General features: G+C 36.8%; 1 protein-coding gene and 2 long non-coding RNA genes across 19 annotated transcripts in view; 1 reads left to right on the forward strand and 2 right to left on the reverse strand.

Moving 5' to 3' along the window:
* The window catches only part of LOC105435223, a 24,108-nt gene continuing 1,505 nt past the window's right edge, over positions 1 to 22,603 (forward strand). Inside the window, exons 1-6 of one of the 16 annotated variants that reach the window (XR_004216048.1) lie at positions 12 to 647; positions 1,125 to 1,180; positions 6,652 to 6,749; positions 7,009 to 7,096; positions 7,227 to 7,311; positions 18,665 to 18,807. This is a non-coding gene — a long non-coding RNA (transposon Ty3-I Gag-Pol polyprotein). The other 15 variants (XR_004216053.1, XR_004216052.1, XR_004216057.1 and 12 more) reach the window with 15 other exon arrangements.
* On the reverse strand, positions 277 to 5,942 carry LOC116403345. The gene is made up of 2 exons (XR_004216061.1): positions 1,990 to 5,942; positions 277 to 1,497 (listed from the first exon to the last, which is right to left on the reverse strand). It is a non-coding gene; the product is annotated as an uncharacterized LOC116403345 (long non-coding RNA).
* LOC101203098 (MADS-box transcription factor 23) overlaps positions 14,803 to 22,603 on the reverse strand; it is a 13,353-nt gene continuing 5,552 nt past the window's right edge. Inside the window, exons 2-8 of one of the 2 annotated variants that reach the window (XM_011655145.2) lie at positions 21,960 to 22,038; positions 19,681 to 19,742; positions 16,358 to 16,457; positions 16,225 to 16,266; positions 16,057 to 16,140; positions 15,284 to 15,426; positions 14,803 to 15,153 (exon numbers count right to left, since the gene is read on the reverse strand). In XM_011655145.2, the coding sequence (XP_011653447.1) occupies positions 15,138 to 15,153; positions 15,284 to 15,426; positions 16,057 to 16,140; positions 16,225 to 16,266; positions 16,358 to 16,457; positions 19,681 to 19,742; positions 21,960 to 22,038 (526 nt within the window). In that variant the 3' untranslated portion in view covers positions 14,803 to 15,137. The remainder of the gene's footprint in view (positions 15,154 to 15,283; positions 15,427 to 16,056; positions 16,141 to 16,224; positions 16,267 to 16,357; positions 16,458 to 19,680; positions 19,743 to 21,959; positions 22,039 to 22,603) is intronic. The other variant, XM_031884149.1, reaches the window with a different exon arrangement.

Below are 22,603 nucleotides of genomic sequence, written 5' to 3' on the forward strand. Positions count from 1 at the left end.
AACATGAGTAGGGTATCTCTAAACACTTTGATATGGAGTTTATGCAAAATAAATAAAAACACTAATTAGAAAGAAAATAGAGAAAGAGACGTGCCAAAACTTCACCAAACCCTATAAAAACAACTTGTCAAGTTGTTTACCTTTTGTCCGAGCTGTCCGAGTCACGGTGTCCTACGTTTCCAATTCTGGCCCCCGCAAAATCACTTCCTTTTACTTTCCTACACCCACAACTACTCTCACTATACCACTCACCCCCATATCTGTCATCTCCTTTTCCAACTACGCCATCTAAAATTCCCAAACCCCTGCCCATCCCATTCTCTTTACGTGTCCTCGCTTCCACACGATCCTAACTCATACATTTTTTTTTTTTTTTCATTTCACCCGAATTGCCCGAGATATTTTCTTCTCTCTCCTCCCGCCGCGACCTTTTTGATTCCTCCCCTCTCAATCCGCGGGAAACAACAAAGCTGAAACACCTATGGAAAAATCCTTCGCCTCTCCAGATTTCCCTTTTCAACTTTTCTCGTTGGATTTCTTCGTCGGTTTCTGATTTGTTGTTTCTTGTTCTGTATCATCTACGGCGGTTCCCGATTCGAAGGCTCGAGATCATTTTCTTTTATTGATCATGGAGGTTTGCGGTCCAGGTAATGCCGGTTTTTTCCTCACTTATATATCTTCTCATTTCTGATTTGTATAGGTTGATACGGTGTTATGAGTTCCTCCGTGGTGTGGTTCAGCTGCCTTTCGTACGTTGTAGATTATCTTTATATATTTGGTTGTTGTGTGTACTGTATTTTTTAATGGAACTTGGAAGCTGAATTTCTTGTATCTAATGGATGCATGGCTGGAGTTCTGGCATCGGATGATTCTCAGATGAACTGTTTTCGTGTTTCCTTCTGTTTTATTTAGAATTTGGACGCGCTGTGTAAAATATTCTAAGCGTACGTGTTTTTATGTATTTCAAATGCATGATTAGTTGTTTGATTTTCTAGCACACTGTAGCTCCAGGAACAATGTATCCAACCTATTTTCTACATATCAGTTGGTTTCTTAAAAAGTAACTGCAAAATCAACCTGTCCAATCATTACTCATTATCTATGGAACTTTATTGTTATGCTAGGTGAAAGCACGGGCTGTGGATGGTTGGCCACCACGAAAGTTGGTGTGAAATAAAAGGTACCTGTAGCAATATTTATTTATTTGGACCTTTTTGTGTTTTTGCTGACTATAGAATTGGTGGCCAAGTCACAATCACATAATGGAAGGAATCGTCATCATATAGGAAGAAATTTCAAGTAGCCTGCTGAAAATTGTAACTGTTATTGTGAGTTCAATGGTAGGAAAGGAAAGCGTATGGTTTGGAAATAAGTTTCCATTTTTATACCTGTAGAATTTTTATGACGACCTTGTCTGGCTTAATATTCTTGTGTTTTGCAATTTAGGTATTGCCATTAGTTATGTTTTTATTGCTTAACGATTTTTGTTGGACGACCCTGTAATGTCAGGAACTTCATGTTAGAAGAGAAAGGGTGTGGATTACACAAGTGTGGAGAAACAATAGATTTTCCGTGGTTAAGAAACCATAAATATAACTTAATTCTCATAATTTTTAAAAACTCCCAAAGAACTCAATGGACACAATTTATTATAAAAAACAGAAGTTACAAATCAATTTAATTCCTAAAACCTTCAGATTCTCATTAATAATAAGAAACCTTTTATATTCTCAACTCTTCACACACACATGGTAGCCTAGTTGTTGTACCTTAGATGCTCCATACTAGGTTTCTTGTCTATCTAATCAGGATTTTCTTGTCAGATATGGACTTTACTAGCTAATATAAGGTAAGGATTCATGTAATATTTTATCTATATTAAGAATATGCATATCATGTCTGAATTCTTGTTGCTGACATGGAGGTCTCTTATAAAAGTATAAGTCAACGATTAAAAAACCAGGAGGTAGAATATTATAGAATCCTTACCACCAGTATCTCTAACAGACCCAAGTGTTTTCTGATCTTGCTCGAATCCACACTTGTTGATGTGAATTTTGTGTAGCCGTTCAATGTGATTCTATTATTAATCTTTCAGAATCTTAGATGACATAAAAAAATTCATCAACATCAAAGTATCTCTAACAGACCCAAGTGTTTTCTGATCTTGCTCGAATCCACACTTGTTGATGTGAATTTTGTGTAGCCGTTCAATGTGATTCTATTATTAATCTTTCAGAATCTTAGATGACATAAAAAATTCATCAACATCAAAGTATATAGGAATGAATACAATTATTTTACTGTAATTCTTGAACTACCGCTGACTGGTAATGGAAATCCTGATCTACATTTATTCTATCGCCATCCAACCTATGTTCTTCCCCCCCCCCCCCCCCCCCCCAAAAAAAAAAAAAAAAAAAAAAGAAAAACCCACTACCAAAATGTAACTGACAGCTTGTATGTCGTTCCTTTGCCTATTATGTGTTTGTTAGCTAAAAAAATGTTTCATGTTGGTCATACTTTGTAAGATAGGCCTGAGTGGACTCTTTTAATTGTACTACAGCCAGAGAGCTAGAATTATTGTAATAGCAAATCAGTCTGATATGTTGAGTAATAGCAAATGATTAATTGGTGAGATAAAAGGATACTTTTGAAAAATGTAAGCTGGGCTGGTACTTCTTATCTAAATAATTGTGGTTGGTACCCACTGGCCTGCCCTGTCACTAGCTTATATAAGATAATTGCAAAGGTGCTAGCCAAAATTTTATTACTTTTATAAATTGGAGGGTGTTATTTCCAAGATTGATTTTGTGAAAGTTTATGATCTTTTGGATAAGGTTTCCTTGTTAAAGTGTGTATAGAGAGGATTTTGAATGAAATAGAGATCCAAGATCCATAATTGTGGCTAATATTTTCCTTTTGATCAATGGAAAACCCTCAAGGGGTGTTTGGGGCAAGAAGTGAGTTATTATAGTTTGACTATCCTAGTTTGTATTTGAGGTGTAGATTATTTTAGTTTGGAATATAATAGTATGTGTTTGGTGTGTAGACTAATTTCGTTTGATAAGGAAATAGTAAACACTGTAGCAAAGGGTAAAAAAATAGTGAATGTCAAATAGTAAAAGTCAACTCACTGAAAAGCCACCTGGGTGAAATTGTGGAGCTCCAAGTGAAAAGCCACTCGTGTGAGAATCTCTTTTAATTAACTTCTATAAAGTGGTGTTAGATATTATATTAAATTTGTGTTCACCCATTAGTTTAAGCTTTTGGGTCAATTGGTATTTAAGATGGTATCTGAGCAGGTTGCTTCAGATGTCCTAGGTTCAAACCACAATGTTATTTTCTCCTAAAATAATATTAATTTCCACTTGTTGGGCCTTTCTTCATACCTCAAGCCCACAAGTGAAGGGGAATGTTAAATATTATATTAAATTTGTCTTTATCCATCAACTTAAGCTTTTGGGTCAATTGGTGATTTAAGATGAGGCAACTTCTATTGGTAAATTTTGGAGGTGAGTTATGATTAAAGTAAAATTATAGACGGTGGAATCAACTTTAAAAGATGAAAACTAGAATTAAAAAAATCAAGTGCGCCGCGAGGAGAATAACCCCAAGAGCTAGAGGTTATTGATTCTTTTCAACATTTATATAATGACAGTGAGCAGAGTTGAAAAAATACAGAGAGTATTATTCTTGGGTTGAGAGTTCCTCTTATTGTTTATTCTAAGATATTGGGTTGTGATACTGATAACCAAATAGTTCGTGTTGTGCTGTTTGGAAAAAATTTGTAGAGCGAGTTTGGGGGTTCTTTGCAACATCCGTCATAGTAGAACTAGCAGCTGGAGAATATTGGACATAGTCCCAAGTTCTGAGCGAATCAATATATTTCTTGGTGTTGTACTCTTTTTTCCCTTTTCTTTATTTTTTTACAATTTTATGATCAATTATTTAGTTGGCTCTAACCTTTTAAGTGGGAGTTTGAGATATAATTTGGTTTATTCCTTATTTATTTATATCTCGTATAAATTTCCAACATAGGTTTTGGAGGTGCGGAGGAGGTTTTATTTCACCCTTCTTACGGGATAGGGGCAACACTTTGGCAAACACTTCTTCAATTTTTTATATCTTTTGAAACATTTATTTGGAGAGAAATAAAAGAGTCTTTAGAGTTGTAGGGAACATTGGGAGGGGGTTGTTTGGGCCTCCCTAAGCAGCTGGGACACACGACCGACATGATACGAGTCATACGACGACACGTCTTTTTCTGGAAATGTCCAGAAAAAGACGTATGTGGGGACACAGATGCACACTAAATATATATAAATAATAATATATGTGATAATGCATGCTGGCCTTATCTTGAAGGGTAACTTTAGAACACAAGCCTAACAAATGAGCTCTAACCCTTGTGTATGCATTCTTCTTTGAGAAATGACAAAAGTTACATTGCAAAGATATGTTTTCACCTCCCTGAGTCAATCTTTGATTCCTGGTGACATATTGGCAGAGTGGTTTTGACTCATCTTCAACACTAGAGGATGAGAATGTAGTTGCTATTGAAGGAAACGTTGATGATTGACCACTATTGTTAGATGTAAACGAGGAAGATGTCATCTAATTTTCCCATATGTTTTGTCTGGGTTCATCTTTGTTTAGTTTATTTAGATGACTTTGTCTTTTTCTTATTTTGCTCTTAGTATACTACTCTTGTACTTTGAGCATTCGTCTCATTTATTATTAATAAAGAGGCTTGTCTTCCTTAAAAAAAAGGATGTCATCTAATAGAGAAAATGTGAATGGTTAAAAAACAAGACGAAAATCTTCTCAATATTTGTTGTGGTTAGTTTGGAAGTGTCACTAAACGAAGGAATTTCTTGCACAATAGAGTTGGCGATTGAAATTTTTTAGAAAACGTGAAATGTGAACTGAAAAAAACAGAATAATAATGAAAAATACTTGAACAAACTGAAAAAAAAAAAAGACAATGACCTTCACTTTTCCATGGGGGAGATGAAGTTGCAAAGTTCAAGTCGCTTAAAGAGATGCAATGGTCGTCCGGTGAGATGCGACAGTCCTAGTGAGAAGCGAAGTCGTCGATGAGTAGCAGATGTTCGAGCAACAACTGGTGTTTGTTGTTGTTTATGGAGGCTGTGGTCAATGTTATCAATAGGTGGGGTCTTTTAGGGTTTCAAGTTTTAGTATATATATATTTTAATTTTAAAAATAATCAGGATAAAGATTTTGGATTCTTCTCGTGCGTGTCTGATTTAAAGAAAAAAGACATGCAAAATTGTGTGTCTAACATGTGTTCCTCGCGTGTTGAGGTGTGTCAGTGTTCGACACGTGTTCGGCATCAACACTTCATCCAAATTGAGAAGTGGTCATGCTTACTAGAGGCTCCCTTTGAGTTTTTTTTAAACTAAGGACTTTAATGCTTATAATCAAGTTGGGGGCTTTGTTTCTTTATCTTTATATTTGCAACTCCAAATTGTAATTGTTAAATCACTGATGGACTCAAATGCTAGAACTATGGTTGTAGTAAATTTTGTTATATCAATACTTCACTCACCCCTCACTTGTTGGCCTGAAAATTTGTAAAAGTTCCAACAAGCGAAAATCAATTTTAGTTGGGAAAGAAGGGACAATAGATGTTTGGATGCAGTACCTCATGCTCACATACCATATTATATTAGATGATGTGCATTTCTATCTAGAAATCAATTGGCAACAAGAGGAGTAACTCATGTATCCTTCAAACATTAGGGATTTTCAATTTGGGATCCTTAACATGCTCCCTTAAGTTGGTGCCTATTTTATTCTTGAATCAGACTCAAATTTTCATTTTTGGACTGAATGCCCATTTGTGCTTCATGAGCTCTTATATCATATTTATTGAAAAGAGAGACAGCGAGTTCACACCAATTTACGTGGAAACCCGAGTACCGGGAGAAAAACCACGATTGTTTGTTGTTATTATTTTCTAATGAATAAAACAATAGGTACATGGGAGAATAAATAGAGTACACAATGGAATAAAAAAGGAAAAGATTTAGGAAAATAAGGAATACATTCCCATAATCTTTCCATAATTATTCTAGGATTCTAACAAGGAAAAAGCCTAGAAAAAAAGGAAAGAATTCCAACAATATTAAATCACCGATTGACCAAAAAACTTAAGCTAATGGATTATTGTAAATTTAATTATATCAACACCTTAACAATAATAAGGTTTGAGAAGTACTATTCCTGTATCTATTCTTTTTAGTACATTGAATTTTACAATTTAGTTTAGTTTTTTTTTTTTGTTCGTTTTAGGTTCGTGAATGTCTAGGCTAACTTACAGACACTTCAACTAATCTCACAGGCCAACCTACCTGACCTTACTACTCTTAGGTTTCAAGAAAACTTGTAGGATATTAAGTCTTAAGTATGTGACCACCATTTATAAACCCAAACCATTTATTTACCACTAGGCAAACACATGATAGTTTATTTAATTCAGTTTCATATATTCAACTGCCCATCTTTTTTTATTTTTCAAAGCTGCTAGTTATTGTTATATCTCCCCCATTGTGGTTATACCACATACAGTACATGGCGAATAGGAATGATTATTGATGTTCTCTGTTTGATCTTGTACTTGTATAGGAAAGTGTCATGGCTGAAAAGAGCCAGCAATGGCTTGTTAGTTTCAAAACTTCACCCAGTTGCAGGTCAAGTTTTTGGCGGGATACTTCTCTTCAAAGGTAAGGGGTTGAATATGTTTATTAATAAGAGCTCAAAGTTTATATTGAACTGATTAATAAAGCTTGTGCCAGTTTTACGTGTGAAAAGACTTAAACTTCGTTGCAAACTATATCTAATGTGTGTGATACTATGTTGTCTCTGAAATGTAATAGTTATGTTCTTGATTTATGTCTCATATTTGCTCTTAAACTTAGTTTATGTCAAGCACAATTCTAGTTTACATATTTTAATATTGAAGTCATGGTGCTTATCGTTCAGGTATTCTAGTGTTAAAGCTTTACATGTTTACACAGTTACAATCTGGACATTTTTGTGAAACCAGAAGCAATGCAAATTTATTCACTTTGTATGTATTTTCTGTTTTCCATGCACTTTTTTCTTATGACCTTTTAGCTTATAATTACTTATCTTCCATGTTAGTATTGGCGATTCGTCTTGTATGTATATCTTGACCTTGTGCTATGGGGCATGTCTAGATTCATAATTGGACCTTTACATGGTTAAGTTACAATCTGGACCTCTTCCTGTGAAGCAAGGAACAATGCAAATTTATGCACTCTGGTATTACCTTGGTGGTTTTTATTTCTATTTTCCTTTCATGTTTTTCTTATTTACTTGTAGGTTATAATTACTTGTCGCTCATGTTAGGACTGGTAATTCCCTTTTTGTGCATACCTTGACATTGTGCTATGGAGCATGTCTGGATTTATAATTTATACTATAGTGTACATTGTACATATTTTATTGCTATTAAATTACAAAAAGCTTAAGTCGATAAGTGAAGGTAAATTTTGTAATTATATCATCTAACACTCTTCCTCATTTGTGGGCTTGAAAACTATAGTAGATGACCTTCTCAACATTAATTGAAAGGGAAATAATAGTTCCAAGGGTTTGAACACAAGTCCATCTGGATCACTTACTCTAATACCATCTAAATCACTGATTGAACCAAAAGCTTATACCAAATTTAATATTATACCATCTACCAATTCCTTATATTTAATCTGCTGAATGTCAAACTTTTTGTTTCTGTGCTCTATATTTATGTCAAACCTGTGTTAGACCACCCATCATACACCAATACAGTAGGAGAAGGAACAGGAAAGAGAAGAAGGACGGGAAGTTGGTTATGTAACCAACTGCAAGTGGGGACCATAGGTAAGTGGAGCGTCGACGCACGATCCACTGAGGGGGACCACGGTAGGGGAGTGAGGGAGCGAATATAAATAAAGAAGAGAAGGAAAGGAGGGGTAGAGAATTTTTGTTGCAAAAGAATCCTACTGTTTTATTCTTGAAAGATAGGATAGCAGGTGAGGGAGAGGGAACCTTCGACTGAGAGAATCCTGTATTTTCTTCTGCCATTTTTCATCTTAGTAATATCGCATATATTTCATCCTTCTATATTGGAAGTTGGAATCCATCAATTTGGTATCAGAGCTCGTCGATCCAAAAAGAAGTGGGAAACCATGGTTCAAACCAGAAGCGAAGAGAGAAGAGACACACACGAACAAGAACTCAACAAAATTCCGGTGATGGAGGAGAAACTTACCGTGATGTCACAGAACATGGAAAACTTGCAGGCTCAAGTGGAGAAAACACACCAGATGGTGATGATCTTCATGGAGACGATGGCCAAGGAACGGGTATTAGCAAGCGGAAAAGGTATCGACTCGTCAGTACAAGAAACATGGACGGGAAAAACGGTGGAGGGAGAAAGTTCGGCAAGTAAAGAAACAAAAAATGGGACGACAGAAAAGAAGGAAGACGGCGAAGGGGATAACAATGATCGAAACAAATTCATAAAAGTAGAAATGCCTGTATTTGATGGAGATGACCCAGATTCATGGCTGTTTCGCGCAGAGAGATACTTTCAAATACACAAACTAACGGATTCTGAAAAACTTACGGTTGCCACAATCAGCTTTGAAGGACCCGCACTCAACTGGTATCGATCGCAGGAGGAAAGAGACAAGTTCACCTGCTGGTTAAATTTAAAGGAGCGATTACTGATTCGATTTCGATCATCCCACGAAGGCTCTTTGTATGGCCGGTTCTTGCGTATTCAGCAGGAATCAAGTGTGGAGGAATATAGGAATCTCTTCGATAAGTGGGTGGCCCCATTATCGGATATTCCAAAAAAGATCGTGGAAGAGACATTCATGGGAGGGTTGTTACCGTGGATTAAGGTAGAGATGGAATTCTGCAATCCCGTGGGATTAGCCGAGATGATGAGATACGCGCAAATGGTAGAACAACGAGAGATCCTGAGGAGGGAAGCAAATTTACCAGGATATTCTGGAACGAAAGTCTCAAATAGCAGCTATCCTACAACCAAAACATATGCTGGTTTAAAGGAACAAGGGAATAAGGAGAACACAGTATTCCCAATACGAACGATTACCCTGAGAGGATCGCCGGCGAAGGAGATTAAGAAAGAAGGACCCTCTAGACGACTCTCAGACGCTGAATTCCAGGCCAAGAGAGAGAAGGGACTCTGTTTTAGGTGTGATGAGAAGTATTACTCCGGGCACAAATGCAAGGCGAAGGATATACGCGAGTTACGGATGTTTGTGGTCAGAGATGACGACGTAGAGGAAGAAATCAGTGAGGAAGACGAATACGATCTAAAAGACTTGAAAGCCATGGAGCTGCAGCACGACCCGGGAGAAGTAGTAGAGTTATGTATTAACTCAGTAGTGGGATTGACGAATCCGGGAACCATGAAGATAAGAGGCACAATCCAAAACAAGGAAGTTGTCGTGCTGGTCGATTGTGGAGCCACCCACAACTTCATATCCGATCGGCTAGTCAAGACACTGAAAATACCCACAAAAGACATTGCCAACTATGGAGTAATACTGGGGTCAGGAACAGCCATCAAAGGCAAGGGAGTGTGTGAAAAAGTAGAGTTGAATCTCATTGGGTGGACAGTCGTGGAGAATTTCCTACCACTAGAACTGGGAGGGGTAGATTTGATATTGGGAATGCAATGGTTACATTCCTTGGGAGTGACGGAGATGGATTGGAGGAATCTAACCATGTCCTTTTTTCATAACAGTAGAAAAGTGGTGCTAAAAGGAGATCCAAGCTTAAATAAAACTCAAGTGAGTCTAAAAAATCTCACTAAATCATGGGTGGAAACGGACACGGGGTATCTGATTGAGTGCAGAACATTGGAGGCATGCCAAACTGAGATAAAAATTGAAGAGAACGAAACTGAACCTGAGGGCATCCTGGCAGTTCTAACACAGTATAAGGATGTCTTCGAGGAGCCTAAGGAACTGCCTCCCAGCAGGGATATTGAACACCATATACACATAAGGGGAGGAGCAGACCCGGTGAATGTCCGGCCTTATCGGTACGCATTCCAACAGAAAGAAGAATTGGAAAGACTGGTGGACGAAATGATGGCGTCAGGAATTATACGCCCTAGCACAAGCCCCTACTCCAGTCCCGTTCTCCTGGTCAAGAAAAAAGATGAGAGCTGGCGATTCTGCGTGGATTATCGGGCGCTCAATAACATAACCGTTCCAGATAAGTTTCCTATCCCCGTTGTGGAAGAACTATTTGATGAGTTGAACGGTGCCAGCTTATTTTCCAGAATAGACCTGAAGGCTGGTTATCATCAATTGAGAATGTGTAGTCGAGATATAGAGAAAACGGCCTTTAGAACTCACGAGGGACATTACGAGTTCTTAGTGATGCCGTTTGGACTCACAAACGCACCAGCAACCTTCCAATCACTAATGAATTCTATTTTTAGGTCCTATCTGAGGAAATTTGTCTTAGTTTTCTTTGATGATATACTAGTTTATAGCAGGAATCTAGAGGAACACTGTCAACACATGGAACTAGTGCTGGAAGTATTAAGGGAGCATAAGTTGTTTGCCAACCGAAAGAAATGTTGCTTTGCGGGTTCAAAGGTAGAATATCTGGGACATGTATTATTGGGAAGAGGAGTAGAAGTTGACCCTGAAAAAATTAGAGCAGTCAAGCAATGGCCAATACCAACAAACGTTCGTGAGGTTAGAGGATTCTTGGGGCTGACTGGTTATTATCGTCGTTTTGTACAGCATTATGGATCCATGGCGGCACCCCTGACGCAGCTGCTCAAGCTCGGCGCATTTAAATGGAATGAAGAAGCACAGGAGGCGTTTGAGAAGCTTAAACAAGCAATGATGACTCTACCCATATTAGCTCTACCCGATTTCAATGTGCCCTTCGAAGTAGAGACAGATGCGTCAGGCTATGGAATTGGGGTGGTACTAATGCAGAATAAAAGACCTATAACGTTTTATAGCCACACACTGGCACTGCGCGACCGATCCAAACCAGTATACGAGAGGGAATTAATGGCAGTGGTAATGGCAGTTCAACGCTGGCGACCCTATCTACTTGGGAGGACGTTTATAGTTAAAACAGATCAGAGATCACTAAAATTCTTACTGGAGCAGAGAGTCATCCAACCGCAATATCAGAAGTGGATTGCAAAGCTGCTGGGATACTCTTTCGAGGTGATGTACAAACCAGGGTTGGAAAACAAGGCAGCAGATGGCCTCTTGCGAATACCTCCAACTGCCCATCTTAACCAACTAACCGCTCACACTTTGGTAGACATCAAAGTAATCAGAGAGGAAGTTGACAAAGATGAATATCTGAAGAATATCATCGACAAAATTCAGAAGGAGGAAGAGGTAAAGAACTACACTGTGCAACAAGGCATATTGAGATACAAAGGGAGGTTAGTAATCGCAAAGAATTCCTCATTAAGACCAGCCATTCTGCATACCTATCATGATTCAGTCCTAGGGGGTCATTCAGGATTCTTAAGAACATATAAACGAATAACAGGAGAGCTGTTTTGGGTAGGAATGAAGGCAGAAGTGCGCAAATATTGCGAGGAATGCATGACATGCCAGCGGAATAAAACCTTAGCGTTATCTCCAGCAGGATTATTGACCCCCCTCGAGGTACCAAAGAGAGTATGGGAGGATATAACCATGGATTTTATCGAAGGATTGCCTAAATCAATGGGGTTTGATGTCATATTTGTAGTGGTGGATCGCTTAAGCAAATATGCACATTTCCTCAACCTTAAACATCCCTTTGACGCAAAAATGGTAGCTGAACTATTCGTTAAAGAAGTGGTAAGACTACATGGGTTTCCACAGTCAATTGTATCTGATAGGGACAAGATCTTTCTGAGTCACTTTTGGAAAGAACTCTTTCGTTTAGCTGGTACCAAGTTAAACCGAAGCACAGCCTACCACCCCCAGACAGACCGACAGACAGAGGTGGTCAACAGGTCGGTTGAAATCTATCTAAGATGCTTCTGCGGGGAAAAACCGAAGGATTGGATGAAATGGTTACCCTGGGCTGAATATTGGTATAATACAACATTCCAAAGATCGTTGGGCGTGTCACCGTTCCAAGCTGTGTACGGGAGAACCCACCAGCCCTGCTATATTACGGAGAACGGGAAACTTCCAACTCAACCTTGGATGAGCAACTGAAGGAAAGAGATGTAGCATTGGGGGCCTTGAAGGAACACCTACGCATAGCTCAGGACAAGATGAAAAGTTATGCTGACATGAAGAGAAGACATGTCGAATTCGAAGAAGGAGATCAAGTGTTCCTAAAAATTAGGCCATACAGACAGGTATCCTTACGGAGAAAGAGGAATGAGAAGCTATCACCGAAGTATTTCGGGCCTTATAAGATAGTGAAGCGAATTGGTCAGGTGGCATATCGGCTGGAACTACCAGCGGCAGCAACAATCCACCCTGTGTTCCATGTGTCACAGTTAAAAAAAGCTTTTGGGGAGAGTGCGAATAGCGAAGAGCTGTTGCCATTTTTGACTGCAAATCACGAGTGGAAGGCCGTGCCACAAGAGACTTACGGTTATAGAGAAAACGAAACAGGAGGGTGGGAGGTTTTAATGAGTTGGAAAGGTCTGCCGCATCATGAAGCCACATGGGAAAGCTATGACGACTTTCAGCAATCTTTCCCCGATTTCCACCTTGAGGACAAGGTGAAACTGGACCGGGAATGCAATGTTAGACCACCCATCATACACCAATACAGTAGGAGAAGGAATAGGATAGAGAAGAAGGACGGGAAGTTCGTTATGTAACCAACTGCAGGTGGGGACCACAGGTAAGTGGAGCGTCGACGCACGATCCACTGAGGGGGACCACGGTAGGGGAGTGAGGGAGCGAATATAAATAAAGAAGAGAAGGAAAGGAGGGGTAGAGAATTTTTGTTGCAAAAGAATCCTACTGTTTTATTCTTGAAAGATAGGATAGCAGGTGAGGGAGAGGGAACCTTCGACTGAGAGAATCCTGTATTTTCTTCTGCCATTTTTCATCTTAGTAATATCGCATATATTTCATCCTTCTATATTGGAAGTTGGAATAGTTGGAATCCATCAACCTGTTTACTTCTTTACAAGGAGGAACGTATGCTATTCATTTTTTCAATCCACTTAGGTGCACGTAGAATCTTGCAATTCACTTAGCTTTGTGTCTATTACTTCTGACGCATACTACTATATACTGATTATATCATACATATGTATATTCTTTTGCATGTATAAACATATTATTATCTTTTTATTGATGAATAACCAGACTTTCGTGAGAAAAATGAAAGAATACGCATTTTTATGAAAGTAAAGCTTCCAAAGGGAGCCAAACTACAAAAATTGACCTTAGTCGAGTAACATAATAAGACCAATAGGGTAATTACAAAATGACCTTGTCATGGAAACCCAAATAGAATCATAGAATCTAACAAGGGACCAAACGTTCCCTGTAAGACCTGTCTAAAGATTTTATTATTTCTCTCGCTTCATAGATCTCAGAAAATAGCACACCTCAACCTACCACAAGAATAATCTTCTCCCTATAACCTTGAGAGCTAAGCAAAAGTTCAACGTCTCATAAAAACACCTCCAAATAGCACTATCATTATTACATCCTCAGAAGTTATGATCATGGTCCTCTGTTGCCCTCCAGCAAATAACACAACAAAGCCAACCTACCAAAATGGACCCCCTGGCTGAGATTCGTTCCCAAAGGTTTTTACTCTTTAATGCATAGCTTGTCACTTGAAGAACTTAACCTTATTGAGAATTTTCACCTTTCGAACAAAGGAAAAAACAGAACCACTCAAATTGGAGGAACTAACCAAACATAAGGGGGAGGAACTAACCAAACATTGAAATAAAGATTTGGAGGAGAAGGTTTGGATAGACAGGGCGTTGAAAGGTGAAACATCCATCCAACCAGTGTAAAGTGAAAGTCTACAAGCAAAGCCAAAGTATATGTTGCTTCCTTTATGATCAAGAAACTACAGAACTCCCAAGAAGAAGGCGGGTTCTCAGAGTGAGAATGGATCAAAGCCATCAAATAATGTGTTTACTATTTCCTTATCAAACTAAATTAGTCTACACACTAAACACATACTATTATAACCCAAACTAAAATAATCTACACCCCAAACACAAAGTAGTCTAATCAAACTATAATAACCAAAGACTATAATAACTCACTCCTTACCCAAACACCCCCTTAAGTTTTGAGGATTGGTGATTTTAAAAGTGAACGGAAGGATTTTGTTTTTCTTTGAAAAGAAACAACGTTTTACATTGATATAATGAAAAAAAGCAAAAGGTCAATTTATAATATCACATGAAACAAAAATTAAACCGAAAAAATAAATACAATCCTGGATAAGCATAAGACAGATAATTTTCCCAATAGAGAAACCTTAGTTTCTTTGAATGGAGAAAAACCTTTAGTTTTAAATTATTCCTTTACTGGTTTAAAATTCCATTGTCTAAAAGCTGCTTTACATTGTTGATCTCATTCATTAATCGTAAGTTCAGTTAAAAATGCATGCAAGTGGAGTGTTAGTGAAGGATATGAGTGGTTATTTTAACCCCCAAAACTGCTCACTCTTTTAGGGTAAGGGATTATTTAATATGGTTAATTTTAGCAACTCAACAAAACGAAGCCCACTCGTGAGGCATCTTAGGACTGCCTTATATAAGATTGGATGAACATTAACTTTCATTCAGCTAATTAGCATCACAACTTTAGAGTCTGGTCTAATTACTCAACACAACAAACGTTAAAAACAGCTAGAACAATACATGGTTCATATGGTGCATTGTCATTATTGGTAAACTTACATATGTAGCTGGTCTGGCTGCTAAATTTATAGGATATATAGAAGTTTGAAGAACATTGCATACCAAATGTGATGGATCTGGTGACAATAATGCATAAGTGACTGAAACAGGAGATTCCTTCATGTTGAACATATTCTATGACAAATTGGATGAAATGACCATGGATAAATCATCCATGATCTACCTGCTGTTATTGAAGTTGCAATCTGTTGCAAGGTTCAATTATATCTATTTCAGTACTGGTTGGGAGTAAAAGTTGTAGTATAGATTGATATTCAGATGATTTTGATAGGGAATTTAATTCATGTTTCATGAACACAGATTGCTAGAACATACCCCAGCTTTATTCCTGGTGTTTCGTTGTTTTGCGGTTGTGGCTGTCTTAGCTGTAGAGCAGGCATACTGTATCTATTGGTGATAGTGAATTGTTGAGAGCTACTGCTTGTTTTATCTATTTCCATTGGTCCATAGGCCTGGTACTTAAAAAACCGCACAGTCAAGCTTATTTAACAGGAAGGAAGAGTCCCTTTTCAGGGTCAGCAATCCGCCTCTTCCTGCCCCACTCTTAGAAAACAAAAAATGTAAGAATATGAAAGAAAAGAGACAGGGAAGAAAGAAAAAATGGTTCAAGGAAGAAACCCCGAAGTTCTCAATAAAAGTTGTCTTTTCAATAAAAAAAAAATCTTGATTGGTTAAAAATAAGCGGTAAGAATAACTTCTGAATTCATACAACTAATAAAGAGTACATTTTAAATGAGTCAACAATGAAGCAATTCAATAATGTTTGGCTCATGGTAGGGAGTGTGGCACCGTGATTGAGGATGGGACTTGAATCCCTCATTTTGGTATAAAACAAAAGTTGTGTGGTAATCTTGTTTCTTTTCCATGTTGTGGGGGAATTTAACTCAAGAGAAATAGCAGAACAGGGAGGTTGAAAGATCTTAGGAGGTTTTTGTTAGTGATTTTACTACTTGTTTTGTGTGTGAACTTGTTTTCCTTGTATGCCATTGTATATCCTTTAATTCTTTTCAATAATGAAAGTTTGATTTTTTACCCAAAAATAATAAAGTAAGAGATGAAGCATTTCAACATAAGTTTTGGATCTCTACCTTCATTTGCAGTTCTGCATTTTCCTTACGAGTCATATCTAATCTTTTGTAGAGTTCCACATTTTCTTGATGCATATGGTTCCCCTGCAACATAATTACTGCAAATTAGATGTTGTTTCAGCACTTCTTGATATCATGAGATACGTGGATGTTTACAGAGGGGAAAACCTTCTGTTTTAGTTCAGTAATTTCATCACTTAAAGTCTTTTCCTGCAAGAAAAATACAAGAACACATAAACATCCACATACAATATGCTTTATCAGTTGTATGTTTTTATTGCGGTCTCTTCATAGTTTTTACCTTCTTCACACGGACGCCTTTCAAACTCATTTCCAATTGGCTTTCTAGATTTTGTAGATCTTTGACACTCAGGCCAGATAGCTCTTCACCCATCAGTTGTCTGCGAATATAGAAGCCTGGATATATTATGAACTCCTTTGCATATTTGTGTAAACTATTGAATTATATTATCATCCTGATCGATTCAGATTTGAAATATTTTATTTTATCTCAGTCGTGAGCATGCCTTGATTATGGTATAGAGCATGGATGTAACTTAAGGTGTTAGTCAAATATTAAGTACACCTTTTATCAGGATAACCTAATCTTAAAGAACCAAGGAATGTGTGATTTCTACAACTCATGCTTAAAATATATTCTGAAGTTACCAATTACCATGTAAAGTTATTTCTAGCACTGAGGGTTGAATGGGGATTTAGAGCCTTCTAATATTGATAGCTCTTTTCATATTGAGAAGATTCATGAGGTCGAGCATTGAGGAAGAACTTATCAGCCCCATGAACTATAGTTGGGTTTATCCTTGGTGGGGTTTCTCTTTTGAGACAATGGTAAAAGTTTTTTTAATCTTGTTTGATTCACTGTGGACTGTCTGATGCCATTTGATTTGGAATCAACCTCTATCTCTCCTTCATACATTAATTTTAGGATATCAATTATTTGTATAAGAAATAATTATATCTATATGGTGATTCAAAGATAGGCTAGAATCTTAGTAATGCTTGTAGAGCTTTCCTCTAGGCTCTTTGGAAGGAAAGAAATAGAAAAATTTTCTTAGCTAAGACATTTACTTCTATTAAACTATCAATTCACCCAAAAACTTAAGTTAGTGGTTGAAGGGAAATTTAAATTCACCAACACTTTCCCTCACTTGTGGGCTTGAAATATTTGAAAGGTCCAACAAATGGAAATCAATCAATTTTACTTCACTTGTGGGCTTGAAATATTTCAAAAGCCCAACAAGTGGAAATCAATTTTAATTGGGGAGGAAACGACAATGCAGGGGCTTGAATACAGGATCTCCCTGGACCTTCTGCTCTGATACCATGTTAAACCGCAAATTCACCCAAAAACTTAAGTTAGTGGTTGAAGGCAAAATTAAATATATATCATCAACAACTTCCAATGTTTTCCTTTTTATTTTCACACTTGGAATGCTATGTATAGTTTTTCTTGAACACATGGCGTGCTCTCATTCTTTTAGATTGGAGGCCCTTACTCTTTTGATCCTCCAGTCTTTGGCTTAAGGACCTGTCTGCCCCGAGGCCCTTTGGCTGTGGTTCTCTCTCTTCTGTTTAGTATAGTATTGGTTTTTTATGAAGAGTAAAAAAAGTAAAGCCAAGATCATTGTGAAATTGCCAATTCCAGTTGAAATACAGCTTCAAGCTATGGACTGCCCAGGAAGTCTGAGAGTCCAGAGCTCCCTCTCTACCCTCTTCCCCTGTGTTGATCCCAACAGAAAAGTGCCAAACTAGATAAAAGACACTCCTAAACCTGTCAGTTTAGTTCTTCCTTCATGCGAACGTATTTGATTCTTTTTTTTTTCATTTTCAATCAAGCATTGATTCATCATCATCCTGCTCTGTACCATTGTTTTACCATTCATTCTACTCTTGGGTTAAATGGTCTATCACATGTTTGAATGTGCATGTTAAAGAAACTAGCACAAAAGGAAGAGACACTCCCTTGGAATAAAGAAACTTTTATTATGAAAGTTTACGAAGATGGACACTTTTGGAGAGAACACTATTATTACTCTCAAAACTCTAACTCACTTTTTACTCCAAGTTTCTCTCTAATTCTCTTGCTTTCTTTCTTCCTCTCTTTACTTGTTTTGCTTGCTTGGTTTACAAATGAGGATCACACCTCTTATTTATTCATGAAATCCTCTAGCAAAAAGATTTCTCTAGAATTCTAACTATTCTAGATATTTTTTATTTCATTCTTATCTAAAGGAGAATTCTTTAACCTAAAAAAATCTAGGATATTTCTAGAAATTTTCAATTCTATAAATTATTTTACACATTTTTTTTTAAAAGAATACGAGCCTCACTATTATTAATATTGAAAATAGAGGGACATTCTAGACTAGTTAGAGTTGCTATATTTTGGCAGTGCACACATAAAATCAATATTATGTGCGTATGATAATCTACATGTTTGATCATTTGATCTTCACTTGGTTTTTTGGCATGTGGTGGCAATTCAAACACACAACAAGATCCTTTCACTTTATCGATCTTGTTTGCCTTGTCTCAATTTTCCAACATGCTGCACATGTATAGAATGAGAAACTATTCTTTCATTCAGGAAAAATGAAAAAGTACTGGGGTAATTCAACAGAATTCAACCTTCAGAAGGAGCCAAATAAAACTAACATGGAGCATAATCAAGCAAAATAAGAGTTAGAAGATTATTACTAAAAATGTATACCCACCGAGGCTTGTAGAGAGGTATGAACCTAACAAGTGACCAAACTCTCATTTCTCTTAAAATTCTATTTTAACATTTATATTCTGATTATAAAATTCTATTGTTCCTCGTACATTCTGAATATAAAATAATCCTGGTGTACTTAAGGTGTCTGCTCTATTTCTAGCTGGAATGTGTAACAGTTCTTCTATATGCCTAATTGAAATGACACGTGCAATTATTGATCTCTATGGTGCTTCTTGTTGATCATTTACTCGATTCATTGAATTGAGTAAATGATTTTGACCCTTAGTAGGAAAAGAAACACCTATCTCTTTAGCTCCTTATTTGTGCTTCTCTTTTTCGCTTTTGGCAACAGCCTTTTTACTCCTAACTTAACTCTTAAATTTTTCTTGTTCCTCATCTAATATTCGGCACCAGATGTCAAGAAAATTTGGTTTCTTGTGAATGACCTGTGAAAATAGAGGAACATTTGGCTTTTGCTCACTAGTTGATGTAATACCAAATGTCCTGGCTGAAATCTCAGTAATAGGTTCTCTTTGAGAAATTTTAGGGTTTGAATATAGTTTTTTTAAGCCATCATGGGTTTGTTTAGTGGTAAAAAGGGAGACAGACTCAATATCTAACTAAGACGTCATGAGTTCAATCCATGGTGGTTATCTACCTAGGAATTAATTTTCTATGAGTTTCCTTGATACTCAAATGTTGTAGGGTTAGGTGGCTTGTTCTGTGAGATTAGTCGAGGTGCGCATAAGCTGGCTCAGACACTAACATATATATATATATATATATATATATATATATAGTTTTTAAAAGCCATATCAATATTTCTGTGCTTTATTTACTAGGTTTTTTTTCTCCTTGTATATTATAAAGTACAGGAGTTTGAGTACCTGTGACATTCCTGCAAGTAATGCAGTTGTTGCTTCAAAGCAGCTGCCTCTCTTTTCCAAAACTAGAAATCATAGAATAAATGGTCAGCTTTACAGTATTACTTGTGGCATAGGTGAGTTAAACATTCTAATGATTTTAACTAATTTATTTGTAAGGCCCGACTTTACGTCACTTTTGAACAAAAGGGATATATTTCCACTAAGGAATTAATATATATATACATATATGTATGTATGTATTTGTTAAGACATAATAAACTATTATTTCTGTACCGTAATTACTGACTGGAGTAAATGCATTTTTCTTTCTTTCGAGGCTATAGTATAATATCCACTATTTAAAATAAAATTTGCAGTTGTACCTAACATACCTTGATATCTCAGAGTTTGAGCCTTTGGGTTCGTGCAGATTTGTTGGCTTAAAAGAAGGAAAATGAAGGCAAAACCAGCCCACCCAAAACAAACTGGATATATATATATTACAAGTAGTCATAATTCCTAACCATCAAGCAAAGGACAGGCCTGGAATAAGAAACAAATCTGTCCAGTAGATCTTCACTAACACTAAACTCCAGAAAGCTTAGGCAAGGTTAATATAATATTTTAAACCATCAATTCACCCAAAAGCTTAAGCGAGTAGTTGAAGGTAAATTTAGTTATATATCAATAACTTTTCCCCTCACTTGTAGGTGGTCCAATAACTTTTCCCCTCACTTGTAGGCGGTCCAATAAATAGAAATCAATTTTAATTGGGGAGGAAACGACAATACAGGTGTTTGAACACACAAGACTTCCTGGACCACCAGCTTTGATTCCATATTAAAACACCAATTTATCCAAAAACTTAAGCTAGTGGTTGAAGATAAATTTAATTATATATCACTAACGTAATATATTTGATCTTTTATTTGAATTCTAAACCCTCTCCTTATGTGGGCTTAAGTACCACTGGTATTGTACCATTGTGATTCATTAAGTCGGACTGGTATTGTACCATTGTGATTCATTAAGTCGGACGTAGGCCCAAACAATGTTGCAGGGTTCAAACACTAACTTCTTACTTTGAATTAGTATTTGACTCTAAAACTAGGTCCATAGGTTATAATATATATAATATTTTATATATATTCTCAACCACCTTGGGCTGAACAGCTAGTGGTCAATAAGGACCAATGTAAGTAGCAATTTAATTTATACGAAATGTGTCTAATTTATGGTGTACTTATTTAAGATTTAATATCCTATAAGCTGTCTTCACAACCAATGTGCAAGCTAACTCAAATACAAATCCCAATACTATTGATGCCTGAGAAGTTTCTCATGTTTTTCTCCAATCAAATATTTCAGGAGACTAAACAAATAAAACCAGCCTCCGAAGTCCGAAATAAGTAATTTTTATCCTTTAATGGATAGAAAACAGCTCCTTGTTCGCATAACTTGAGCTCAGAACTGTGGACATACAATTGATTTCCAAAGCAATACTATACCTTTAAAAGGAAAAAGGAGAAGCCACAAAAGGTAGTTCCAATCCTTTTCAGCTCACTTTTACAGAATACACTAACTGGAGCCAAGGGGAGGCTCTGCTAATAAAGTCTAACTATGAGCTAGGAGTAGAATCAAACTTTTCTCATGAGATGTTTTGCTTCCAAAGTTTAGAGAAGAGTAGGAGAAGGATAATAAGCTAAATGTATGTACAAAGGATTGTAGCCGATAGGTAAAGACACCAACAGTGTGAACAGAGGCCCAGACCTAGTCTTTAGGCGCTTATTACACTTTCATTATATTTTGATTCTTGTATCTTTAATACTTGGTTCCTCTTCATTACATCAATTAAAGTCCACTTCTCTTTCAAAAAAAAGAAAAGAAAAGAAAAAGAATTTGCCTGGATGATCCACAGGCCGATGTCACTGACATGATATAAAACAAGACAATAAAAAATATCCATACAACAAAAATAACACACCTACGTCAGGGGCAGAGAGTCTGATAAAAAGTACTTTACTAATGGAGTTAAATGATTACAAAAGAACTTATTTGATAGTACACACTATCAAGACTTGCAAGTCACAACAAACTTTACTCCCAATGAAAGGTTTAGGCTTTCCCTAAACTAGAGACTCCCTATCTAGATTGAACATCGTATTTAGGCTTTTCTTAAACTAGAGACTTCTCTCAATGTCAATGCTTCATTCAAAGTACAGCAAACGTGTAGATGTTTATGTCAATGGATCTAAATTAATGAGAAAAATTAGACTTGCAGATGAACAATGAAAGATCACCTGGAGTTCTGAAACAGAATTCATCAGCTGATTTTGCTCCTCTTTCATCTTGTTGTATCGATCGGTAATCGACCTTATGCTGATAAGATAGAAACTATAGGTATTCAGTACATAATCACGCTAAATCAAATCTAAAATTCATAATTGCCATGGAATAACCGCGAAACATCATAAACACTAATTATGTTAGATGCTAATGACAGTCTCCCTACCTTGTACAAACACATTGGATTACGGTGGTTTCCATTGAGATTCATCAAAACTCCTTTTATCGTCGGTTTTCATATGATGTTTCACATTGGAACAAATATCTCAAATTCTACCGAGGATATCTTTCTATCCCCTTCTTGCATTAGTCATCTAGGGTGCAAACTAGGCTCAAGGTGCAGGCCTGGTTCAAGGGGAGGCTCACAAAATAAGGCATGTGCCTTTTGTGAAACCCCTTGAGCCTTGGGGCTTGTTCATTGTTTTCTTTTTTAAAAAATAGCAATAATTTGGATTTTTCGTTTATTAAACAAAAAATCAAAGGTACGTGATCTTGTTTTTCATGTTTCTACTTCAACTATGTAGTTTTTTATTTAGTGTGTCACAAAAAAAACAAAGTATGTGCTTAAGCTCCAAAAGACTTGTGCTTTATTGCACCT

Source organism: Cucumis sativus, chromosome 4, assembly GCF_000004075.3.
Source record: "Cucumis sativus cultivar 9930 chromosome 4, Cucumber_9930_V3, whole genome shotgun sequence".
NCBI lineage: Eukaryota > Viridiplantae > Streptophyta > Magnoliopsida > Cucurbitales > Cucurbitaceae > Cucumis > Cucumis sativus.